This window comes from Buteo buteo, chromosome 19 (assembly GCF_964188355.1).
Source record: "Buteo buteo chromosome 19, bButBut1.hap1.1, whole genome shotgun sequence".
In the NCBI taxonomy this organism is placed as follows: domain Eukaryota; kingdom Metazoa; phylum Chordata; class Aves; order Accipitriformes; family Accipitridae; genus Buteo; species Buteo buteo.
The window spans coordinates 25,972,915-25,994,433 of record NC_134189.1 but is presented as its reverse complement, the minus strand read 5'-3'; the positions used below and the strand labels follow the sequence as shown (position 1 = coordinate 25,994,433).

At 39.6% G+C, this 21,519-nt stretch overlaps 1 protein-coding gene across 1 annotated transcript; it reads left to right on the top strand.

Annotated features, from left to right (window-relative positions):
* Nucleotides 1–144: 144 nt before the first annotated feature.
* On the top strand, nt 145–21,430 carry TTC38 (tetratricopeptide repeat domain 38). The gene is made up of 14 exons (XM_075051785.1): nt 145–220; nt 3,430–3,507; nt 3,973–4,054; nt 4,406–4,577; nt 5,580–5,753; nt 7,709–7,784; nt 8,943–9,062; nt 12,041–12,100; nt 13,211–13,249; nt 14,106–14,187; nt 15,127–15,292; nt 18,118–18,277; nt 18,570–18,643; nt 19,459–21,430. The coding sequence occupies exons 1-14, from the start codon at nt 197–199 to the stop codon at nt 19,550–19,552; spliced, it is 1,401 nt and encodes a 466-aa protein (XP_074907886.1). The 5' UTR covers nt 145–196; the 3' UTR covers nt 19,553–21,430.
* The last annotated feature ends 89 nt before the right edge of the window (nt 21,431–21,519 follow it).

Genomic DNA, 21,519 nt, shown 5'->3' with positions numbered 1-21,519 from the left:
CACCGCGGAACCCTCGGTAGCCCGGAGGTTCGGGAGGGAGCCGCTGCCAACGGACCGACACGCGCCCAGCCCTGCATGCCGCCCCGCCCGCCGCTGGCCCGGCCCCGGCCCCGGCCCCGGCCCCGGCTCCTCCTCCGGCGGGGGCGGGAGGTGCGGACCCGGAGGACGGCGGCAGCGGAGCCGCTCCGGGGGGGTCATGGCGCCGCTGAGGGACTGCAAGGTGAGGGCTGGTCTGAGGCGGAGCGGGGCGTGGGGCGCCCGGCCCGGCCCCGCCGCAGCGACCCGAGCGCGGGGTGCTGCGGCTGCTCTGCCCGCCGCCCCTGCTCCCGACGGGCGGCCGGGGCCGGCGGGTGTGCGTCCTTCGGGCGGGCGGTGTCCTCCCGTGCGGGCTTTGGGGAGGCCGAGAGCCGGGCTGGGAGGGGGGCTGAGGCGGCCGGGAGGGCGCGAAGAGCCAGCCCCGGTTTGGGGAGCTCACGTCCCTTAACGCCCCCGTAACCTTACTCTCGGCGGGGGCTGAAAATGGGGACGAGTCTCTGCACCCTTCCCTCCCACGAGGGAGGTGTCTGAATATCTGCGGGTCTTGTTCATAGTGCAGGCTGGGCCCGCGGGCGCTCACCTGCCCTTTCTGTGGGCCTCAAAAGGGGGTCAGGCCTCCGCTTAACTCTAAAACAGCTTCAAGTCCAAGGGTTCAAAATCTGTCTGCAGGAGCTAGTTACTGATTAGTCATTTGCGTTAGTCTTCCCAATGAAGTTCATTCTCTCTGTCGCTCCTGTTGTTATCTTTTGGTTAATTAGGCAGGGGGAGGTAAAAACGAATTCTTGAAGATTTTCTGAGAGCGTCATAGGTTCATGAGTGCCGGAGCTCTGGAGAGCTGCCATGGGAGTAACAGAGGATGTGCTAACAGTGACACGCAAAGAGCAGGTTTCTCAGAGCCAGCTGGGATTCTGCCAGGGAAAAAAAATTACAAATGAACAGTCACCAGATCCCGTGACTAAACTCTCATCTTAAAGCAGGAGAAAGGGCAAGGCTTTGGTCTCGCCAAGAACCAGTAAAAAGAGCCAAGGCCACGGTGCTCTCCTCTGAGAGGCATCGCAGAGAAGAGTCTCTTCTGGAGTTATAGAGGAAGGTTGTGGGAAATTAGTGTAGCAGAACTCAAAGGCAGCCTCTGTGGGAAGGGGAGGTGATAATTGTTTTACAAACTCTCTAGGCTGAGTTTTACTTGATCATACTCCCTCTCTTGTGGATTTCCTCAGTCACAGTCTGATACCTAAGTACAGATAAGCCCCAAGACATGAGCGTCCCAGGTAGTCTGGGCAGGGCCACTTGTGTACGACCCAGAGGACAAAGGGTGCTGGCTCTTCTGTGCTCCCAGTTGCTCTTTGGTTCCTTTGACAGCAACAGATTAGGTTTGGAGCAGATCTTTTATGTCTTTTAGGAGTCAGCAGCTGTTACAGGGTGGTTCTTCCCTGCAGCCCATTGTCCTGCTGTGCTAACAGGAAGAGTGGTGGCATACATGATGTGATGCAGCCTTGCTGCCATCCTCCTGTTGCCAGAGTGGGAATCTTCCAGTGAGGAGTGAGTTATGCGGGCTGTAGCCTTAGCAGAGCAGAGGCTTTCTAGAATGGATAGAAATAGCATGTACCTCAACTAGATCAGCAGTGTCCTTAGTGATGGATGCAGGCCTTTTTTACTAACCCTTGTTCTGCTGTTTTTTCTACTGCTTACACACAGATGTTTTCATTCCTGTGAATCATAGTATTAACAAAAGTCCTCAAAATGGGATGACATTTTCTACTTGGCAAGTACCTCAAGCTTTTGTGCAAAATGGGCAGTGGCAAAGAGAGCTGCTTCAAACAGAGCTTGTTTTTGATGACTGGTGATGAAAGTGGTTTCTGGCCTATTTTGCAGGGCATCTTGAAAGGTAGCCTGTAAGTAGCAGGCCTAACCTTGCTACCCTCTAAACTTTTCTCTTTACGCTGTTTCTGGGTACAGTATGAATTGTAAAGAAAATTTGTAATTTTATATTCAGGTCTAGTCTTTCAGGCTTGTAATTTGAACACTCAAGTGCTTGAGCTGTTGGAATGTGAGCCTTTAATCCAATCGCAGTAGGAAAGCTTTAGGATATATTAACAAAGATGTCTTTGCCTGGTTACTTAAAATTTTTGACAGTTGGGTCATTAGAATCAGGAAATACGTTGGAAGTGTAAAACGAGACGAACTGAATTCTTGCAGCATCCACAAGGACTAATCCCCCATTAGGAGGAGTCTGAATTGGCTTTGCCCCAGGTCTTTTTTTATGTCTATCCTGTACGTTCTGTGTACTGAAATAAAAGTGATGCTGAAGTGATGGGGGCAGCTCCTCAAATGAGTTTATGCTTAAACAGGAATGAATATGGTGTGCTGAATATAAGTCTGTGCTTGAGAAGCTTACAATATTGGAGGCAATGGTGGGTGCAGTATAGGAACACTGAATGGAGAGTGATTAGTAGAAATAAACCCAAATGTTACTAAAAATATCTGAATAGGTTGCCAAGGGAAGCACCTCAGCTTGTGAGCTGGCAGGCTTTGTCGTTGTGTGGCTATCCCGTGCAAGCAACTAGAGATTACATGCCTGTTTGCTGTAGACACCCACATGAATAAGTTAAGCATTTTGAAAGAGGCATTGGTTTTTTCATTTTATTGCCTGAGTTACTTAAGAGAGCAGTCGTGGAGACAGCCATGAACCAGGGTGCTGTAGCTGCTGCAGCTTAATTCTACCATTGAGTAAACTGCATATCTGCCAGATGAACTCTTTTCATTCTCCAGCAGCTAGGCAGGAGATGTAGCACCTCAGTCAGTGTTACATAGCTTGTTAAGAAACTATGGCAGCCTGATCAAGTTTTGCATTTTAGCTTTATCAAATGCCCATGTTCTTCCTTTTTGTAAGGCTTGTGTACAAATCTGTGGTCCAAATTCTTTGTTGGTTTAACTCCAGCAACTTGATGGATTTGCTCTGCCAGGCTGTTTAGCCTGCAAGTTACTTAAGGTATTGATTTCAGTTATAAATGAACAGGGTTTTATTTTACCATGTCTCTACTTCACATGAGGTGTGTCTGCAGCAGAGGGACTAGCCAAAAGTTGAGTTGTAATGAATTAAGAATGGGTCTCTCATTATGAGGTGAGCGAGCCATCAAGATCTTCTATTACACTTTATAATTTCTTGCTTTATTCCCACTGCTAGCCCCAACTAATTGAGTCTTCAGATGTAACTACAACTGAACAAAAGGTTTGTGTGTCTGCTCACATTGTCCTTCCAGCTTTTCTATTTTTTTTTAAAAAAAAAGCATAGCTGATGAAAAATATCAGAACACTATCAATTTGAAAATCTGTTGGCATAACCTGGAAAATGAGTGTGTAAAATGAGCAGGTTTGTATTTGTTTGTTGTGCAGGCCTGGCAGGATGCTGGACTTGTCCTCTCTACGACTAGCAATGAAGCCTGTAAGCTATTTGATGCTGCACTGACGCAGGTATGACTGAAAAGTGTAAGAAAATGTGATTTGAAGGGACTGGTGCAGGAAACAGTCTTTGGTGTAGTTGATACTTAAATTTGTTATCAGCTGGGAGAGCCTCAAAATCAGACTGCCACAGGAGTTCAGCTGTTAGCAGGCAGCAGAAAACCTTTGCAGCAGAGGGCTATGCCGGATGCTGCAGCTGTGGGGAAGACCTCAGCCAGCATGCTCATCCTACTTGACACTGGAGAATCAACCAGTTGACATAAACCACATAGAAAGCCAGGATTATTAGTTCTGCTGGAGGCTAAACTATCTTAAAGGAAACAGTTTTTCTGTTTTCCTACTATGCTAATCCTATCTGAATGCAATGTTTGTCTTTTAGTCATTTGCCTTGCTTACTTTTGAATTTTAAATGCCTGGGAGAACAAAAAGAAGCCCAAGATTATCGGGGATTCCTCTGACCCTCTGTCTCTCTTACAGTATGCAACCTGGACCAATGATGAGAGCCTTGGAGGTATTGAGGGATGTCTCTCCAAGTTAAAAGCAGCAGATCCAAATTTTAGTGAGTATGACCTTTAATTCTCAGCTCGGAAAGTACTGGATAATACTTGGTGTCTTGGTGTTTAACTTACTTTGTTTATGCAAGGGGAAGGTGGTGGCTTATAGAATTCTGTGAAACTTCTTCAGAATCTAGAGCAGTCTGGGATGGTTTTGTGGGATTTTTTTTCTTCGCTTTTCAAGTCTTTTTAACTGGCTGTCATGAAAAGCCTCTAAGAACTTTAGGCTTGTAAGACTTTCTGGACCCCTGTGACTACAAGTCAGTCTTGTTTAAAATAAACAACTCCCCCTTGTGTTTATATAGTAATGAATGTAATGCTGTACAGCTCAACCTGTAATGTGCTGTTTTCTATAGCAATGGGACATGTCATTGCTAATGGTTTGGAGCTGATTGGCACTGGAAATTCAGTGCGGCTCAACAAAGAGCTGGACAGTGCGATGAGAACAATGATGATGCTTTCAAAATCACAGCCACTAACTGAGCGGGAGAGGCTTCATGTATCAGCGTTGGACATGTTTGCCAGTGGGTGAGTCCACTGTCATCCCATTTAAAGGACTTTGAAGAGTTTTAGCTACTACAGGTGGAAGCGATAGTTGGTAGTAGTGTTGCCTGACATTAGCTGACATTTAGCAAAGGATTAGGGTGAGCTCTCAGTGGTTGTTCTTGAATTTATCTCTCCAAACTGGAAGCGCCATGACTAGGTAGTGAGCAGCACCATAGATGGGGAAGTGCCCTATTGCCACCGCTTTGTATCATTAAGCACTCTATGTTTTAAACCTGTCATAGATCCATCAGTGGAATATACGGTTTAGAACTAGGAAACTAAGTATTTGACTACAGTGAGGTCCAGTATAATGCAGACGTGGATCCACAGAAGCAAAGCTACAAACAGGCTTTTCTTTTCTCTGTTGTCTCCCTGTGTCAAAACCTATTTATTTCCTTTGTAAAACAGGGAGATAGCAGACTGTCAGAAGTGCTGTAGAGGCTCACTGTTCCATTCAATATGATGAATTTTTGTGCACTGCAGAAAGTATGGGCTAGTGATTCACTTCTGTTATTTGTTTGTCAAACAAACAGGTGAGCGTGGATTTACCTCACATACTTCTTAGCAAAAGTAAAGAGGAAGCTACTGAAGCCCTGTTAGTATGGGTTTGATTCCCACTAGAGGAGAGGGAAGGTGTCTTTGCGCATGTTAAGTTAGATTCATTATGGTAGGTCTCTGTAGAAACTGTTCAATCCTGTAGGAAAATCTTTAGATTTATGGTTTAAGCTTGTTTCATTTTCCTTGTGTGTTACAGTGACTTGTTGTAACCCAAGGGCATTTCTTTCAAAAGATTTCCCAAAAGGTGCTCAGTGAAGATAATGCCATTATTACTTTTAAAAAGACTAAGAAATTCCTTCAAGGAAAAAGAAAAACATCATTTGATGTTGAATTTTCTATTTTTCAGAATAGCATGAGTTTAGAAGTAACAGTAGAGGCAGGTATATGTGCCTTCTGTCAGCAATCAAAATAATTTTCTACTTCTAGCCAGCTTCCAAAAGCTTGTGATCTATGGGAACAGATTCTGCAGAGCTACCCAACCGACTTGCTAGCCCTCAAATTTTCCCAGGACACTTATTTCTACCTCGGATATCATATACAGATGCGGGATTCTGTTGCCCGGGTTTATCCTTTCTGGACACCTGATATACCACTAAGCAGGTGGGTCATGCTTCATTTTGAAAATTGCTTTTTATCTGGTGTGCACATACTCTGTGATTTTTAAGTTCAGACACATCTGAATAACAGGATCTGTTGGAAACAGACATGTAGACAAAATCAAGGGCTTAGCAGTGAATCAAACCTGCCCACAGCTAGAACATCTTTCCTGTATCCCTGTTGACCCTGTTGTTGAGGGTTTTTTCTTAAGTGAGCTGTGGCTCGGTTAGTAAATTTTGCTGTCAAATATAGCACATGGCATGTAACACACAAGATAAAATCATGCCCTCACTGAGGGCGGTGGCAAAACCCCTTCAGACTTTTATGTGTCCAGTTTTTTACTTGGGGCTCACGTTGTGGGTGATAGAGCACATCAGTGGAAGGAAGAAAGGAGTTGTAACTTGGAATACCAAAGTGTAGTTCTGAAATAAAACTTTGGGATATACAATAACAGCTGGTGCAGCAAAGACTGACAGGAAGGTAGAATTTTTAAAAATTTCTTTAGTTCAGTCCTGAAAGTTTCAGTTTCCCAAAGTTAATTCAGGATAGTCTGAATCTGTTGACAAGTGAATTATTAATAAAAACTAACTTGGGATAATTTAAAAAATTATTTTTAAGACCTGTTAAATTATTTGAAATCTTTTAACTTTATGCAAAAATTAACATTAAATTATAAGTCAAGACATACACTTAACATTTAGAGATAGGTGAATAGACAATCCACAGGCAACCATAACTTTCTGAATATTTTATGAATGGTGCTGTACACCAATGCACTGTACCTCCATATCCAGCACAACCTTGTCTCCTTTTTTTCTTCCACAAACAGTGCAGAGAATACAGACTGAATGCTAACATAATAGTGAAGCTAACTTAGGTATGCCACAATCTCACGGCACAGAGGGTAGTGTTGGGAGTCTCATTTTTCCAGCTGTGTTGCCTCAACTCAGAAAAATCTAGACCCCTTAGTTCTTTTTAACTACAATATGCTGGTTTCATTTGTTGGGTAAGTAAGACAACTTGGCAGTTCTGACTGCATTTTTATAAATTTTTCTAGTCACAATGCTACAAAAGTGCAGGTTGTTGTCCACTTAATTCTAAAGCAACAGTAAACACCCTTATGCCAAGCATTTCTTGAAGTATAAAAACCTGGCAAGTACCCCTTGTCCTCAAACTTACAGGCGTGTAGAGTTACACTTGAATTGATATGTTGGCAAAAAAAAATAATCAACTTTTATTCATCTCAATCCATGAAATAAATCAGTTGCAACATACCCCACATGTTATAGTAGTTCCTTTGCCTTAGGAGTTTAAAACCAAAACCCCAGCAGATATTTTGAGAAGCAGAAACATATCCTGTGGTGTTTTGCAATTTATGAATCTGCAAGTACAATAGCAGTTAAATACTACTTAAAATGCTTGCATCAAGTATGTGCGTAAGAGCATATAACATCCCTAATTTCCCTTTACTTTGGGCCTTTATGTCTTAGTGGGGATGCTTTACAACCAGTTTTAAAGGGCCACTTCATATAAAAGTACTCTCCTGTGGTTTTGTGAGCACTGGAGAAAGTGCAGAAGGCTACACTTGTGTTGCCTTCAAGACGCTCAGATAACTTTGGTGACAGCACTGTCTTGCTTCCAACCTTCAGATTCTGCATCTTGCAACGGTAATGGAGATAAGCAGATTGTTCTGTGCAGCTCTCAGTTCTAGCTTACCCAAAGATGTAAATGTCAGTCCTCAAAACCCTGGTGATGTGCATCTTGTTTCTGTTTCCCATGCTGGTGTCTCTGGGCCTCTCATTTCCTCTGAGAACTTGTATTCTGCAAGCTTGAACCCTCATTGTAACTTGCACTGTAAGGACTGTTTTGAGTTAAATGCTATTTCTAATATGTTTTTCAGTCCTAGATTAAATCTAGTTCTAAATGGATGATGTGTTGTTTTTTCCCCTTTTGCTTAGCTACGTGAAGAGCTACTACTCTTTTGGACTCATGGAAACAAACTTTTTTGATCGTGCTGAGGAGCTTGCCCGTGAGGTAAACTGCCTGCTATTGGTGCTAAAAAGTTTTAGAATTCTTAAACCTGGTCCCTATCTGTAGGGGGTGGTTTGCACGAATGCCATGAACTGACTCTTCCCATCATCCCAGTTGTTAGTAGTAGCAAAGAGATAAAGCTCAGCATGGAAATGTTCACAGAGTTTCATAAGAAACTATTGATAACTATTTCTTTGAAGGATTTCCACATCTATGCCATACCATGGCAGTTTCATCTTGACTGTGTCTCCTTCAATTGCTTATGAGCATGCCTTGTCAGATGGTCTCAGAACACCCCTATAAAATCCATATATTATCCCATCTGCTGTTTCCCCCATGTATAATTGGCTGTTTACTGCTACGAAAGAATGTTGGATTGGTGTGATGTAATCTGCTCTTGACAATCCATCCTGTTTAGTTTTCTCCTCCCTTTGTTCCCAGAAGCCTGTTCCTGGATTATTGAACAATTAACTGTACAATGTTCCTGGGGATCAATATTAGCTGGCCTGTTTCTTTCTTATGAAGATAGTAATTATACTTGACTTTCTCCAGTCGTTAGGATTATCCCTGTCCTCCAGGAGTCTTGGATACAATTAATCTCTAATGGGTGTTTTTGCCAAACTTCTGTTACATCAAAGTGCTGAAAGTGACAACAAAGACTAAACATTAACATTTAACATTTACTAGGTTAATGACTAACCTCACAAAACGCCTAAAAGCTAGTGGGAGTTGTTGGAGCAAGAAAGAGGAATTCGCTGAATACTCAAGAGCTGGCCACGTTCTTGAAGAAGAAATGATTACCTGCAAGGCACTATGTCCTGGAATATATTGTGCCTGTGCATACAGTTCTTTCATTGCTGATATTGATGCATGTCTGTGAAAGAAAATGTCATTGATAATCTTCATCAAAGCCTGCATTTTAAAGTGTTTTGCAGGTGTTCATCTTTATGCAGTAGAAGGTGGGAAGTGATGTCAGCCAATAAACATTTTCTTCCTTTTCTGTCCAAATCAAACTTCCTGGCTGTGGTTAGTTGGAGTGGTAGAGGGATGTACTTAACATGCAGCAAGTAAAAAGTAGTCTTGTTTCTATATCAGCAGTGATAAATATTGTTATTTGCAAGTTTGTAAGCTTCATCACGTTTTCCCTTTTTTCACTCATAGGCTTTGGCTATAAATCATACAGATGCATGGTCTGTTCATACTATAGCTCACATAAATGAAATGAAAGCAGAGGTGAAGAAAGGGTTAGAATTTATGAAGGAAACGGAAACCAACTGGAAGGTAAACATTCTCGTAGCATCTCTGAAAAAGCTCTTTCTAGGTCCTCTTTATCTCCTTCAGCCAAGTTCTTGATTCCTCTGCATGCAGTTCCTTCCTATCTGCAGATATGTTACAAGTAATGCAGAGTTTACATACTAGAAGAAACCATCACCTGAGGTGCTGTTAGTATCCATGCTACTTTTGAAGGATGAGGCAGGAAAATATTGGATATTAAAAGTGGTCCACAGTATGTGTCCCTCATAAGTCATCGTCACTACAGCTGCTGAGATTACAAAGGTGTCAGTAGGCCAGGATTCACACAAAATCTGTCCTCTCACACTGCCTTATTTTAGCTAGGAATATTGTAATAAATACTGCTTTTCAACAAGGGTGTGATTTGTACGTGTGCATGCAGTTTCTTTTTCCTGGTGGAGCTGATTAGGTTTTTATCTCATAAAGACATGGCCGTTCCAGACAGGCGAGATGTCAGATGTGAAAATTGTGATTTATTGATATGTGATTTATATATATGTGATTTATTGTGTGGTTGTAAAAGTAAAGTGACTGCTGATAGTTTCACAAGCTTTTTGCTTAGACTGAGATGAGCACTGAGAGTTGATGAACCTGGCTAATTCTCTTCATGGGAACCTAAGACGAGATGTGAAATGACACAGTCAAATCAAATGTTTTAGAAGACTTATAAAATATTTCTTTGCTTCTGGCTGGGGAAGGATTTTTAAAGGTCAACTGTAAGGAAAAGAGAAATGCTTTTGTCTCTTTTCTATTGTACTGAAGTTACTTTATATATCCAACATATTGTGAGTATGTCTCAGAGTATTGAACAGGTTAATTGGTCTGTTATACGGTCCTTTGCTGTAAGTGGAACTTAATTTTTATTTGTGTTGGACAGCATGGGTTTTCCCAATGAATAAGTATGTTATATTCAGAGCAGAAGGCTGTGAGGTTTGAATTTGTTAGAACCCACAAGAGTCTATTTTAGACTGACCATTCCACCTCACCCAAAGAGCAGGGCTAGATAATGAGACTAGAAGGACTGTTATTTTACACTTTCTAAGTTAAGCATTCAGATATCAAGCTTGGAACTGCAGGCAGAAAACCCTTGCTTGAGGTTCATATCTGTCATTTCCCGGAAAGCGTTTTGTCCTTTAATATATTAGTTTTAATGAAACAGTGATGCAGGGATGCAGTTTGGGTGACACTTTAAGCCCCCCCCATCAGTGACTTCTGGATCGATTTTTTAACTGTTTCTTAAAATAGTTGCATGCCTCTGTGATTTGTACCCTTTATCCAAATAAAATGCTAGATCAGTAAGTAGAATTGTCTAATGTACCTTCAAGCCTGACCCAGTGTAGTTAAGATTTGTAACAGCTGACATTGTCATAATGATAATGTGTATAATCACTTCTTTTGTGCAATATTTTTCATCTTAAACATCATGAGCACAGAGCATTAAACTGTAACCACATGCAAAAAAGCAGGTCTCTCTAAGGGCTTTAATAAAATTACTTGTATTTGGCCTGGTGATTTGAAATTTTTATTTATTTTCCTTTAATGACTAGGATCTCTATTTGTACTGCCACAGTATTCAGGCTCCTTCTGTTGCTTTTAGTTCATCTTCCTCCCTCCCAATAAAAGGGGCAAAGATTTTGTACAGGTTTTCTTTACCGAGTACTTTATTTTGTTTGTTCCTCCACCCCCCCAAAATATCAGATGCCCTTTGTTTTTTATGTATATTTCAGCACAAAATCAAAAGAGGCAAATTTATCTTACCAGAGGGGACCTCTCTGGCAGTGCTGTTTGTTATTAAATGGCAATGTTTTTTCTCCTGAGCTGTTGTGGTGAGCTCCCATAGCCTGCTTTTATTTATTTTAGTTACCTGGAAGCCCACTTCTGCTTTAGCAATTTAATCTCAAAATCGGCAGCAGTAAAAAAATTTTGGTTTATTTAGTGAGGTAATCCCATGTTCTTGTTTGTATGACATTTGGAATGGTAGTATGATATTAAACTTGGTATTATCAGGTTTATGCCAAGCACTTAATTACTTCGGTTGCTCAGGTTTGGTTTGTGATTTAATATTAAAAAGTAAAGATTACCAGAATGTTTATCTTAGCACCATAAAGCTTTGACATTCACTGGGAACCTTTGTGCTTCCTGAAAGTGTGTGTTACTGTTGTCACCATGAAAATGAAGACGCTTTTTCCACTTGTAAGAACATTAAGTTTAACTACAGCACTGGGAGAGAACGGGAGGAGAGGGGAGAACCTTTCTGGTATTTTAATTTTCACCAAAGGATTATGGGATTGTATTCCTGTTTGTCTATTCTCAATGCACTCGCAGAAATGAACCACTATGACATTGTCTTGAAGTGCAGGCTAAGGAAGAGTATTTGAAGTTCTGGTGCCTGCTGAAAATGACAGTGCAAAGTTGGTACAGTCCAGCAAATACTCATCTCATCTGATGAACTGCCAGTGCGTTTGGTATCTAGTGCAGCTTCTGTAGTCCATAGTAAAACATACGTTTAAGAAGTGATTCCTCTCTCTCTGAGATAGGTGTCTAGATGGGTGGGATGAATGGCCCTCATAAGGTGGGATCTCTCTGCACGATCTATCCAGGTTACTTTAGGCAAGGTGCCTAAATTTCAGATGAGACAAATCTTACTCTTCTTATAGATGTGGGGTTAGTTTCCTAAGAAAAAAGAAGTGCTGCAGAAGGGTGAATTCTGAAACATCCAAGTTAAATTCTTCTCTGGAAAATGATGTGGGGGAAACCTTGTTTTTGAGGTGTCTCCCTAAATAGCTGCAAGGACAAATGTATCAAATGAGAAGGTATCCTGGCCACCTGATTTAAAGTTCTTGTCTCTTCTGTCTCATGAAATAATCAGTTTTGCTGGAAAAGGAAACAGAAATCTAACTGTGTAAGTTTAAATGGGAAGTTATTTTGTAAATAATATTTTCTATTTCTTTTTTTTTTCCCCCCAGAACAGCGATATGCTTGCTTGCCATAATTACTGGCACTGGGCTTTATACTTCATTGAAAAGGTATGAGATATTTTCATATAGGTGTTTTATGGTGCAGATAGATCATTCACCTAATGCTATTTAAAAGGCAGACCTAACAATTATAGGGTTTTTTTCAGTTAGTTGTTTTTATAAAATAGCACAATGCCATTTTTACAAGCTAGTCCTGTATTACAGTTATTTTGAGAAGATGTGATTACATTGGTCAAAGTTCTACTATCTTTGTTAGAATGTTGAAAAATTGCTGTGAGATTATTGCACATCTGAAGATCAAATAGTCTCACTAATTACACTTGGCACAGTTATTTGATAGAAAGATAAACTTGGATCTCTGATTTTCAGATGAAAATTAGACAAAATTATCTTCAAATTCAATACTAATTTGCTGGCCCAAAAATTTGCTGACTAAAAGAAAAAGGCTCTAAATTTGGTCGCCAATGTTATTAATTATTAATGTTACTAATTCTTATTATTGAAACCCTTTAAAAATGTTCGCAATTTTACCCAACCTGTCAGGTTGCAATGCAGAATCTCCTTGGATTTAATAATGCTTAGCCCTTGTGGGGTTCAGTCCAATAGGGAGATAAATGTGACATCATTGAGAAGGCAGTGTACTTTGGTCAGAAAACAGAGTAACTTGCTTGTCTTCAGTATTATTAACATAGAATGAGTGTAATTCTTGATAGTCATCTTAACAGCTTGTTTATTTTGCCACCTTCTATCTATACAACTCTTTTGTAGCCTGCTTAAAATTATTTTTCTTCCTACCTCTTTGCATACACCGTGGGATGCACTAGTTTTGCAAAAATCCCTGAAAGGAACATTAGAATGAGGGGTAATACCTTGTCTTTCTCCTTCATGCATAACTTATACCAGTATTGGTACCTATTATTAAATGAAACCTAAACATACTGATTATTTTGCCTAGAAAATCCTGGTTTATCTTGGACTCCATTCTTTCTTTTAATATCTCAAGGTTTCTTTGACTTGGTTTGTTTTGATTAAGTCATGAAGCAATTGCGAAGTAGCATTATGACGTCTATTAATTATACGTATATCTTCAGTTTCTACCATTCACTTTTGGTTACTGTATCTGAATGTTAATCATGTAGTCCTCGTTTGCTTTTACAGGGTGAATATGAGGCTGCTTTGACAATTTATGACAATCATGTGAGTAGGGGCCTTTTTTTCTTTACTGAGAACGTGCTTAAGACCATGATACATGCTTTCTTTGTTCTGTATGAGGTCGAAACCTATCACAGTGTGCCATATATGTGTATATATGTTGTTTACATCTGTTGTTATAGTTTTTTAGGGAAACTGTTTCTCAACAGTTTTGGGTAAGATGCCCAAAAGACTTGCATGTTATATAGTTCAAGTGTTTCTTACACATGTGCTTGAAAGAGCTACAATGGCACTGTTGGTCCTGTTTTCCATTTTGTCCGTGTTTCTCATTCATGCTTTTTAAAAGGATGTAAAATAATTTTCTGATAAAGTCAAGTTACCTTTACAAAGAACTGATTTTGCATGTTGGGTACTAAATCAATAGAAGCATGTCTTTTCATTCCTAGTTAATTTATTATAGTTCTTTACTGTCTGGATTTCAAAACAATCTCTCTAAATAAGCAATATCAAATTAAATAGGATAACATATCTTTGTAAGGATTATAAAAATAATGCAAGCATTAAGAAAGCTACTGGGCAGACTCCTATCTACTAAACTTGGCAAAATTAAGTAATATTTACGGCACTGTTTTGGAAAAAACCCCACCAACCTTGGTGACTCTCCATAACTTACTGAGTTTAACTTTAAAACAGGAAAAACACCACAAATGAAGCAATATAAGTGTTTGTCATTGGAAATTGCTGTATTGAGGAAAGATGCAATTAGGGCTATTGCAAAACAGGTATTTTGAATGAAAAAAAGAGATAAAATTAATTCTGTACTGTGAAAATAAGCTTGATTATCTGAATAAGTTCCCACTAGCACATCAGTTGGGCAGCTTATGAATATGTGTGATTACAGATTGCTCCCCGGTGTCTGTCAAGTGGAAGCATGCTGGATGTAGTAGACAACTGTTCGATGCTGTACAGACTTCATCTGGAAGGTAGGATATCCACCTGCCATTCTTTTTTTAAAACTGTAAAGGGAACAGTTTTCTTTTTGCCTCCTCCTTCCCCTGCCTTGCATGTTGGAGAAGTATTTAAATATACTTAAAGAACAAGCTTGGTCAGTGTTACAGAAGAAATCTTCTGTTACAGAAGAAAATTCTGCTCTTGAGAAAAGCCTCAATGTGAAATTCATAATAAAGTCCATAACCTTTCTTCTCACCGAGGGCTTTTGTTTTTTTCCATGCCAGTATGGTATTTCATTCAGCTCAAGCTTGCATGGGTCACATATTTCTTTTTTGACAAATTCACTTCTATTGTCCCTGGTGATTTGAGGCTGAACAATCAAGTACATAAGCCTCTAAAAAGCTGTAGAGCTTCCTTGAAGTAAATTTCAAGTTAGATACTTAACTTTCTATTTTGATACTGATTGAAATAGCTAGTACATGTCTATTAGCCTCTGGTGTTTGTGTACTCTGCTAACTCAGTGACATTTTCCTGTAACTTTTTTAAGCTAGTGTTTAGAGTTCATGAAGTGGGGGGAAGATGGATGGACATTATTTTCACAGTATTCTGCTAAAACACTAGTGATGCATTGTGTTTGTTTATGAAATCAATCTTATCACTCTGTTTTTTGATTGCTACAGATGACTCATTGTGAGCATCATCTCCAAGAAGACATGAGCAATCTCATAATAAAGCCAGAACCTCACATAATGCAATCTAGAATGTTGGTGATGAATTACTGACAGTCAATAAACTCTATGCCCAAATACGGCAGGCTGCAGCTGTGCATTACTGTATAAATTTTGCCATATCAGGGAATGTTTTCTTGAGTTTAGTAGGAATGCTGTTTATGCTGGGTGACTGAAAGTATATTGCAAAGTCATGCTTTTGCATGTGCTATTTTTATTGAGAAAAATATTTTTTACTCTTAGGTGTAAAGCTTGGAGACAGGTGGAGCAATGTTCTCAAGCTTACAAAGAAGCACACCAAAGATCACATTCTTCTGTTCAATGATGTACACATCTTGATGTCCTCACTTGGAGCCAAAGACCACAAAACTACTGATGAGCTTTTAACAACTCTTCAGGAAGTTGCCAAGTAAGCAAGTGAATTAAAGTACTGCATTCAATAAATATTTTGTCCTCTGAACTTCAAGGTGATAATGTCTCTGGCTTGCCAAAGCACTACAACACGCTCCTGTCTGCTTTAGCATGTCACTGGGACATGTCTGGTTTAAGTAGGCCAGTCTCCAGTTAGGAGATCTCTATTTTTTTTTTTGACTTAATGTCTAGAGTGGTTTCTGATCTTGTTAAGCAGAAATCTCTTATGTTTGACGTCATGGACACTAACTGAATAGTTGCTGTATATTTCCTTTTAATGGGTTCATGCTAAGCTATGTTACGTACAATGAATAAAGTACTTCACCGTATATTAGTGAGGGCATTCTACAATATATGTCAGCTATCTATGGTAGTTCTTTTTTGCTCTGGTTTAAAAGGCTCTTTAATAATAGAGCATTAGTTGGTAGTAATATTCTAACAGCAACTCTTTGATGTGTTGTGAAGTACCGCTGCAGAAAATTGAATTTCAAGTACTGCTACAGTAATAATAGAGAATATTTTTCTTTCAAGTTAAATTATTTGACAAATATGAAATATTTAAGTATTTTATCAAAACAATGTTTTTTGGTGTTCCCTTATGTATTAAATGACTGTAAATTGCCTTGATTTTTGAAAGGGTTGATATATAGATGTTTTAAATGCAATTTCTTCCCCTCTCACACCATATTTTAACTCTGTTCCAGCATCTATTGCTTCCTTTGCCTTGAAAGAGAAGGAAGGAGAACCTGAAATTGTCACTGTTCCTGACTATAATACCCATCAATCAAAAATAATGAAAAATAAATATAATTTTTAATAATACTTAAGAAAATTAAAAACTGTCAAGTCAAGCCTAAGCATGTCAGATTTGACTAAAGTAGGAAAAGACAAATATCTTTTATATAAGTATGTAAATATATGTATGTATATATAAAGTATATAAAACTGCACATGCACACCACTTCAGGGAAGCTTTAATGAACATATGGTACTTATCCTTTCACCCAGTGCTTCCTTTTGCCTATGTGTTCAGCCTTTTGCAGTAATACAGCTGTACATTTTTAGCTGTAGTTTGAAGTATTACAAAGTTTAATTTTATTATTTGAGAAAACAGTGTGAGATGAAGAGATTATATTAATGATTGGATTAATGGCTTAATTTATGTGTATCACAAATATGTAATAGCTAAATGATACCCAAGATGCATTTTGTATGTGTTAAAAAAGCAGTCATAAACCTTTGGCACAAACAGTAGTCATTCTTGGCTTTTCATTGATATTTTTCCCTAGCCTTTGCAATGTGAAGTTGACAAGAATTTTTTTTGTGAAGTATTCCATGGCGCTCTCTGGTGGTTGGTATCACATGCTTATTTTCATGGACAGAAACGTTAGTTAATGCAAGAGATACAAGATACGTTGTTCTTCATGAATGAGTACTTCAGAGCAGTTGCAAGAGAAAGGGAAAAAAAAATCAGTCTTCCATCTCTGCGATATCTCAGAGAGCTGGAACAAACGTTTAAATGAAGAATTGTTTCATCATTTTTATCATTAACTATCTCAAGCTATTTACTTAAAATGCACATCTGTTGTGCGCTTCTAATTCTCCAGGATGCCGTATTTTATCATTCCTTAAACAAACACATAGGGCAACGCTGCATACTGAAAAACCAACATTGAGCTAGTAGAAGAAATGGAAAATTTGTAATACTGACTCAAGAAGGAGAACACAGAATATGGTCTGTCTTTGGTAAATTTAAGGTACTAGTGAGGGAGTGTGACTCTTGGCTGTTGTTGCAAGCACTCAAAACAGAAGTCAGTGACTAAGGTTGCTCAGTGTTAAAGATTTAATTGGAAAATTTACAGAAAAATACAGATGGAATTTATAGCATCGAACTGTGCTTTGTATTCTCAGGAATAATTTTTATTACTTGGGATAGAAAGCCTTCCTCTCCTGCTATTGCCAACCACCCTTTTGGCACTGAAATGGCACTACCCCAAAGGCCCCATCACTGTCAGCTTCTTCTGTAGCAGTGGAAAAACACAATTCCACATTGTCCCGTGCAGGTATTTATTTCCTGTTGACCAAAGAGCTACAGTTTGGTTACTTGCACTTTTACTTTTTTCTTTTTTTTTGTTTTTTAATATTGGCAAGGATGCCTGCTAGAACGTATATGTTCTTCTGCAGGCGTATTGTCATGCTATAAGCCTCTTCCACTCTTAGATGGGTTAGGATACAAGCACTAAAAAAGAAAAGAAAAATAACTTAAGAGCTGGCTAAAATCCATTGCTGTTTGTGGGCCTAAAAGCAGTCTGTCACAGTTAGAATAAAAGAGCAGACTTTCAGAGCTGTCATGGGAATGCGGTTTATATTACAAAGATGGTTGAGGCACTGTGCTGTGTGGCGAGCTGTTTTGCAAGTTTATTGTTTGAAGCTGTTTGCAAGAGACTGATTGCCACTTTTGGCAGAGATAAGGACAGTCAAAGAACTAGCAGTAGGATGTTCTGGTGAGATCATCAGAAGAGAAACTGTGCAGTTTTCTCACTTTTCTAGCCCAAACTGTTTATTGCAAAGGTAGGAGGGGTTGGGCTTGTGCCTTTTGTGGATATGTTCAGAAGAATGAAAACTGATTGACTGATGCGTAACAAAAAGGTGAAAGTAACATACCCACACCAAAAGATATTATCTAAATAAAGTACCTGAAACATCAGGCTTTGTACGGTAAAAAATCAAAATTCTGTCTGCAGGCAGTGACAGACTGGCACTGAAATATGCGTATTTATAATTTGACTTCTTATGGGAGTTAACCACTTTCTCATTCTACAGAGCACCTTGTGAGGACCATGAGCTTTCCCTGGCTCCTAGTTTGGGGTTGCCACTGTGCCAGGCTTTTGTAGAGTTTGAAAATGGAAATTGTGACAAAGCTGTAGACCTCCTGTACCCGATCCGTTATCAACTAATCCAACTAGGAGGCAGTAATGCTCAGGTAAAGGAGATCAATAAAAGACTTTTTGATGCAACTTAAATCCTCTCTCAGTAGCCTCCATTAGGCACTTACAGTGTTAACAACCCTTCATTCTTAGAAAGTGAAAAGTTAAACCGTGCTTTTGATTGAATCCTGTTTGCAAACACTTATTAGCAGTGTTGGCTATTTAATTTTTCTTGTCAGTATGTTTCCTTCCTCAATGGTTTTAATAATTTGGTAAACAAGACATTGTAACCAGCAATACTTAATAAGTTACTTATTACTTTGTATTTTTGCTGACTTCTTTTTTCAGAGAGATGTTTTCAGCCAGTTATTGATTCATGCTGCTTTAAATTCTAAATCACAAGCCAAACAAAATCTTGCAAGGTGAGTATTTTTCCTGATACATATTTGTGGAAGTAGTACTGTTACTAAGAGTAAGAAGTAGCAAGTATACTAAAACCAGTAAGTTATGGCTAAAATTACATGCAAGCAGTTGTGTTAAATGTAGCAACATTTAACTAGGATAAAAAGTACAATAGCTTCCAATTCCAAAAGTACACTCTTGTGGTCTGGATGAATGATCTGTATTTGTTCAAGGGTAGTTGATTTTCAAATGGTTCTGTCTTAAACTGTGGCCTCCTGCCTGTTGATCAGTGTACTTGGACTGCTAAACTTCTGTGAACTTCTGAAAAATCAAATCTGTCCTAATGATGACATCTTCTGTGTTGGGAAATAAGATTTGCAGAGTCTGATATGTGAGCTTGCCTTAGTACAAATCACAAGAGCCTTGTTTGGTAGAAATCATAAATGTTGCTTATTCACCCATATTGAGTTCTATTGAAATGTATTGCCTCTGCACTTAAAAGAATGGATCCTCAGGACAGCATGAAGCCTTGCCTGTTCCCCTCCTGAGGCCTCTTTGAAAGATAAAAATTAGATACAACATCAAAATGATTCTTCTATGCACTCTGATTTCTGGGTGCTCATTTTCAGTCCCTGTCAGGACTGAAAACAACACTGTTCTGCCTAAACTTACTGCCAAGGCCAAATGTTTCCAATAAGGGAAATCTGCACCTCAAGAGCAGGTCTTTACGTACTATTTTCCTCCTCTTACAAGGATACTGGTGGTGATCTCACAGGAAAAATTATGTTGTACTCATGACGTTCCCATTTCTCTCCTACCTCTTCTCCTTTCTCAGGTGCCTCCTGAGAGAACGTGATGTGATGAGACCAAATTCACCAATGACGGAGCGACTTATTAGGAAGGCAGCAGCCATTCATTCAGTGGCCTAAGTCTTTCCTCAGTGCTTCACCTGAAATCGCAATAAGCTTACCAATCAAAGTCTGGGTGCAGGGAATGGAGGGGTGCTGTGCTGTAAACTGTGCTAGAGATTCAGAGTAGGTAAGAGTACCCTGTGAGTCAGAGATCTGATGACAATTTCCTTAAAAAAAATATACAGCTGTTGTGTTTCAGGAGGTTGTATCTTAGATGATTTCACAAGGGAAGAAGATAACCAGCTGATAACACACAGCTTTCTGAAGCATCCTGGGACACTGCTTTTCTGGTATATTTTTCTGAAAGTTCCCTCTGACCCTGATTATATACAGTACAGTAACAGTGCCTAGGTTTCAATCATTCATTGGCCCAATTTGTTACTTTGTTAATATGTTAAATAATCAGTAAGCTGCTCTGGTAATTCAAATGGGCCTTTTAAGCATAGCTAACAGGAAAGTATGGGGCCAGAGCCAATACAGGCATAAATTGAATTCCATATCAAGCTTCCAATCCATTCAAGCATGGGTCACAGACTCTGGCATTACAGATCTGTCTGTATTCAGGATCTCTTTCCAGGTACTTGTTTTCAAACTCCCTCTCATAAATTGTTAAACTTTTTCTTTTCAGTATAGCGACTCAGAGCTTTCTGAAATTACTATGGGAATGAAACCAGACGAGAGGGATAATAGCTGACAGCAACTATTCTAATACAGGTACTTGCTTAGCACCTATAAATCTTTCAGAAAAAAAAGCAGCAGCCTGGATTTCAACTAAAACAGTACCATCTCTGAATGGTAGTTTGGACTGGTGTCTTTGTGGTTACCTGAGCTTTTGGGAAGTCAGGCCTTACTACCATCTCAATAGCACAAGTCCCTGCATGTTAGCAAAGTAGAGTGAAACCAATGTTAAAGCACACACTTTATAGAGGTATCTCAGAAGAGGTGAAGGCTGGAAGGGAGCTTCCACCATACAAAGAGAGCTAAAGGGAACTGACACAAAGCTTTGTGCTAGCACAAGTGATGTGACGAGCTTTGGTGCTGCAAATGAGGCACAATGAGCCATGTACTTCTGTCAAGTTCTGGTGCCTCTGGATTCCTGCAGCATAGCTGAGCTAATGGATTGTCTTGCAACAGTAATCCAGAAATCCCTAGTGAAGGGAAAGATGGTATTCAAACCAAAACTGAACTAATGCCTCCTCTTCTTCTCAAAGAGAAACACCACACTCTTCAACTGCCCAAGCTCTGGCTATGGTATCATATCTGCAAGCTCTCCTAGACACACATATGCCTGCCTCTCCTTCCCATCCAGCTCAGGCCCTTCCCCATGTCCCACAGCAGCCCCATCCCACATACAGTTTCCTTTTGACCTAAAAAAGCACTTTCATAGCTGGCTCTGCACTGCCCCTGGAGTTCCTGCATAGAGGAATAAGACATGGACATGCCTTGCTGCCACCCTTCTTCCCCTAGCCCTCATTTGAGGAAAAAATAGTTTACTTCAAGTTAACTTGTGAAACCAGATAAGGGTATTGCATCCTTGCCTTTTGAATCCTGCGGACAGAGTTCCCTGTTCTTCAGCTTCATCACTGCTTTATCTGTCCAGCCATGACCGTGATTGATTGGCTTACTTTGTGCTAAATCTATACTAGATTTTTACTATTATTTTTAATCAGTGCATTTCAAGTAATGACTTTAGAGGGATACCTTTTTACTCAAGGAATATATAAACAAGTCTTATTAGGGCCTGAGAAAAGCCTGAGAAATCTGCTGGCTGTTTATGAAGCACGTAGTTTGTGATCCATTGCTACACAAATTTAAGAATGACATTTGTAGTACTTTTGATATAACGTGATTTAGAATTTTGCCTGCTTTACATCAATAAATTCAAAGCTGTACTCAGTTGAGAGCAAGTATGACTTCTTTGCATGTATGGATGAAGCTTTTAAATGGATTATTTATAATAGCTTAATTTCATAAACCCGTTAACA